This window comes from Plectropomus leopardus, unplaced genomic scaffold (assembly GCF_008729295.1).
Source record: "Plectropomus leopardus isolate mb unplaced genomic scaffold, YSFRI_Pleo_2.0 unplaced_scaffold21167, whole genome shotgun sequence".
NCBI classification, from domain to species: Eukaryota; Metazoa; Chordata; class Actinopteri; order Perciformes; family Serranidae; genus Plectropomus; species Plectropomus leopardus.
In genome coordinates, this window is record NW_024622902.1 from 43 (window position 1) to 2,483 (window position 2,441).

Here is a 2,441-nt window from a genome sequence, read left to right on the forward strand (position 1 = left end):
TTTTAAGAGTGCAACATAACATTATGTAACATGACAATAATGCAATAATGGTACTTTTATGAATACAAGTTACTAATAAAAGTTATACAGTTGGTTTCAGGTTATGTAGAATTATAATCACCCCGCTTCGTTTTAGATAGACAAAACAATAGACCAGATAAACAAATCTCTTGTTAAGTTATTTTTTGTCAGAGGTGACATTTTGTTTCAAAATATTAACAGCAGGATTTTATGCAGTTTTTTCAAGGGAAAGTCTGACATCAAATATGTGTTCACATCTGTGATTTTGCTTTAAGTTTTAACTGTTTGGGGTATTTCTTGTTAATAATTCTTATGCAGCATATTAATTGCCTTGTAAAATTGTTTTTAAACATGTCAGATTTACAGCAGAAATTCAATGTTTGAAGACAGTTCAGCTAAATTTATTTCATAACTTGTTAACATTATATTTAGCAGTTAATAAAAGAGCAATTCAGTTTCCACTGTGAAAATACAAGCTGTGATATCAGTGATTTTATAAAAGCTAAACACTATTTCTCTCTTTACTGTATCAATGAGCTGGTGTTGAAATCATTCGTGGTCTGAGGGCTTAGTAAGTAACAGCTGAGTAATAAACAGCAGAATCTTCAGTCTTCAGACTGTTCATCTGCAGATACAGCTGCTGTCTGCTGTTGTCTCTGGAAATGGTGAACCGGCCTTGAACTGACTGAGAGTAGTATTTGCTGCTGCCATCATTAGCATCAGCAGCGATCCACTCCAGTCCTTTTCCTGGACCCTGTCTGACCCAGTGCATCCAGTGGCTACTGAGTGAAAATCCAGAGGCTGTACAGGTCAATTTGTGAGATTCTCCAGGCCTTTTAATGACTGGTTCAGACTGAGTCAGAGTCTGACCATCAACACCTGTCAAGAAGATAAAAAAACCAAGTAAAAAAGAGCTTGTGACATACTGAAAAGAAATGTCAAATGAAGATGAGTGACAATCTTCACCTGCCCAGCAGATAGTTAACAGCAGCAGTCCTGTCCTATAGTCCATCATGTTAAACTGTGTGTCCACTGTTGTCTGTCCTCCTCTCTGCAGTCAGATAAGTAGACGTGGATGATATCTGAATTTTGCATTGACTCCTCCTCACAGGAAGGAAACAACTAGATTCTGTTCAGCTGTCAGTTTGTTTTTTTTATTGTTTTTTTTCCCTGGTTAAAGTGTAATGAAAGGGAGACTTGTGATTGATGGATGGATGAACAGATGGACCAATGGATGGATGGACAACTCTTGCTACAGCTGACTGATAATGATGTGTGGTTTTGTTTCTGTGAAATCATTAGTGGTCTGATGGTTCCTCCTCTGGTGGCTTCATGTCACAAGTGTTCAGGCACTGAGGGGTTTTTGTTCAGGTCTACTGATGGTTTGTGTTACTGTGACTCTCTGGCACAGTAATACACAGCAGAGTCTTCAGGCTGCAGATTCTGTCCGTTTAGAGTCACTGTGTTGCTGGAAGAGTCTAAGTCAATACTGAATTTGTTCTTCAGTGAATCTTTGTAGTATGAATCTCCGGTATATTTCATTCCAATCCACTCCAGTCCTTTCCCTGCAGGCTGTCTGATCCAAGCTGTGTAGTAGCTGCTTAGATCATAAGAGACCTGACAGGTGATGGTCAGACGTTGACCTGGCTGCACAGTCACAGAGGCTGGCTGTGTCAGCTGTTCACACTTCACACCTGTGGAGGGAAACATGTTGAATATTGAATCAGTGTAATGAGAGTGAACAGTCAGTGTGCTGTGATCATACTGTCAGTGTCTCTGCCTCAGTGAGACTCACAGGATCCAGCAGCCAGCAGCAGCAGCAGAGCTACAGAGAACATGGTTGGTGTTGAAGGTGATCTGATGGGAGCTTCTCTTCTTCTGCTGCAGCTGACAGCATGATATCAAGTCTTTATAGCAGACTGTGAGGAAGTTCACTTTGCATAGAGAAGGACACTGACAGGCTATAAGAGAAGGATGAACTGTCCTGTTACAAGTTGTCATAGATTGGAATTATATTGTGGACATTTATTTTGACACTTCAAAGAAATTTGATATTATTTTAAGCAACTTTATAGAGCAGCCTCTAGCTCACCTGCTAGAGTGTGGGCCCCCTAAGTCGAGACCTTTGCAACAGCCTTGGTTTGATTCCAGCCTGTGGCCCTTTGCTGTGTTGTTCCCGCTTCTCTCACCCACATTACTTGTCATACTACAGCTGTCCTATCAATAAAGGAAAAAAAAACAAAAATAACCTTTAAATTTTTTTTTTCCACTAAACGTCTGAAGAGTTGTTTAGCAACACGGTTTCCAGTTTCATCTGCATATTGGAGAAAATCAGAGCTGCAATAATGAGTAGTTTTATTGAGATTATTTTTGGAATGTGTTGATGATGTTAACTGAAGTTTATGTGAGTGTCAAGAGAA

The 2,441-nt window shown here is 39.6% G+C and overlaps 2 gene segments (V, D, J or C); both read right to left on the bottom strand.

Annotated features, from left to right (window-relative positions):
• Positions 1 to 589: 589 nt before the first annotated feature.
• Positions 590 to 1,060, bottom strand: LOC121965673. The segment is given in 2 exon segments: positions 590 to 900; positions 988 to 1,060. Coding segments are annotated over 2 exon segments (360 nt in total).
• Positions 1,061 to 1,392: 332 nt separating this feature from the next.
• Positions 1,393 to 1,945, bottom strand: LOC121965672. The segment is given in 2 exon segments: positions 1,393 to 1,715; positions 1,817 to 1,945. Coding segments are annotated over 2 exon segments (348 nt in total).
• Between the last annotated feature and the right edge of the window lie 496 nt (positions 1,946 to 2,441).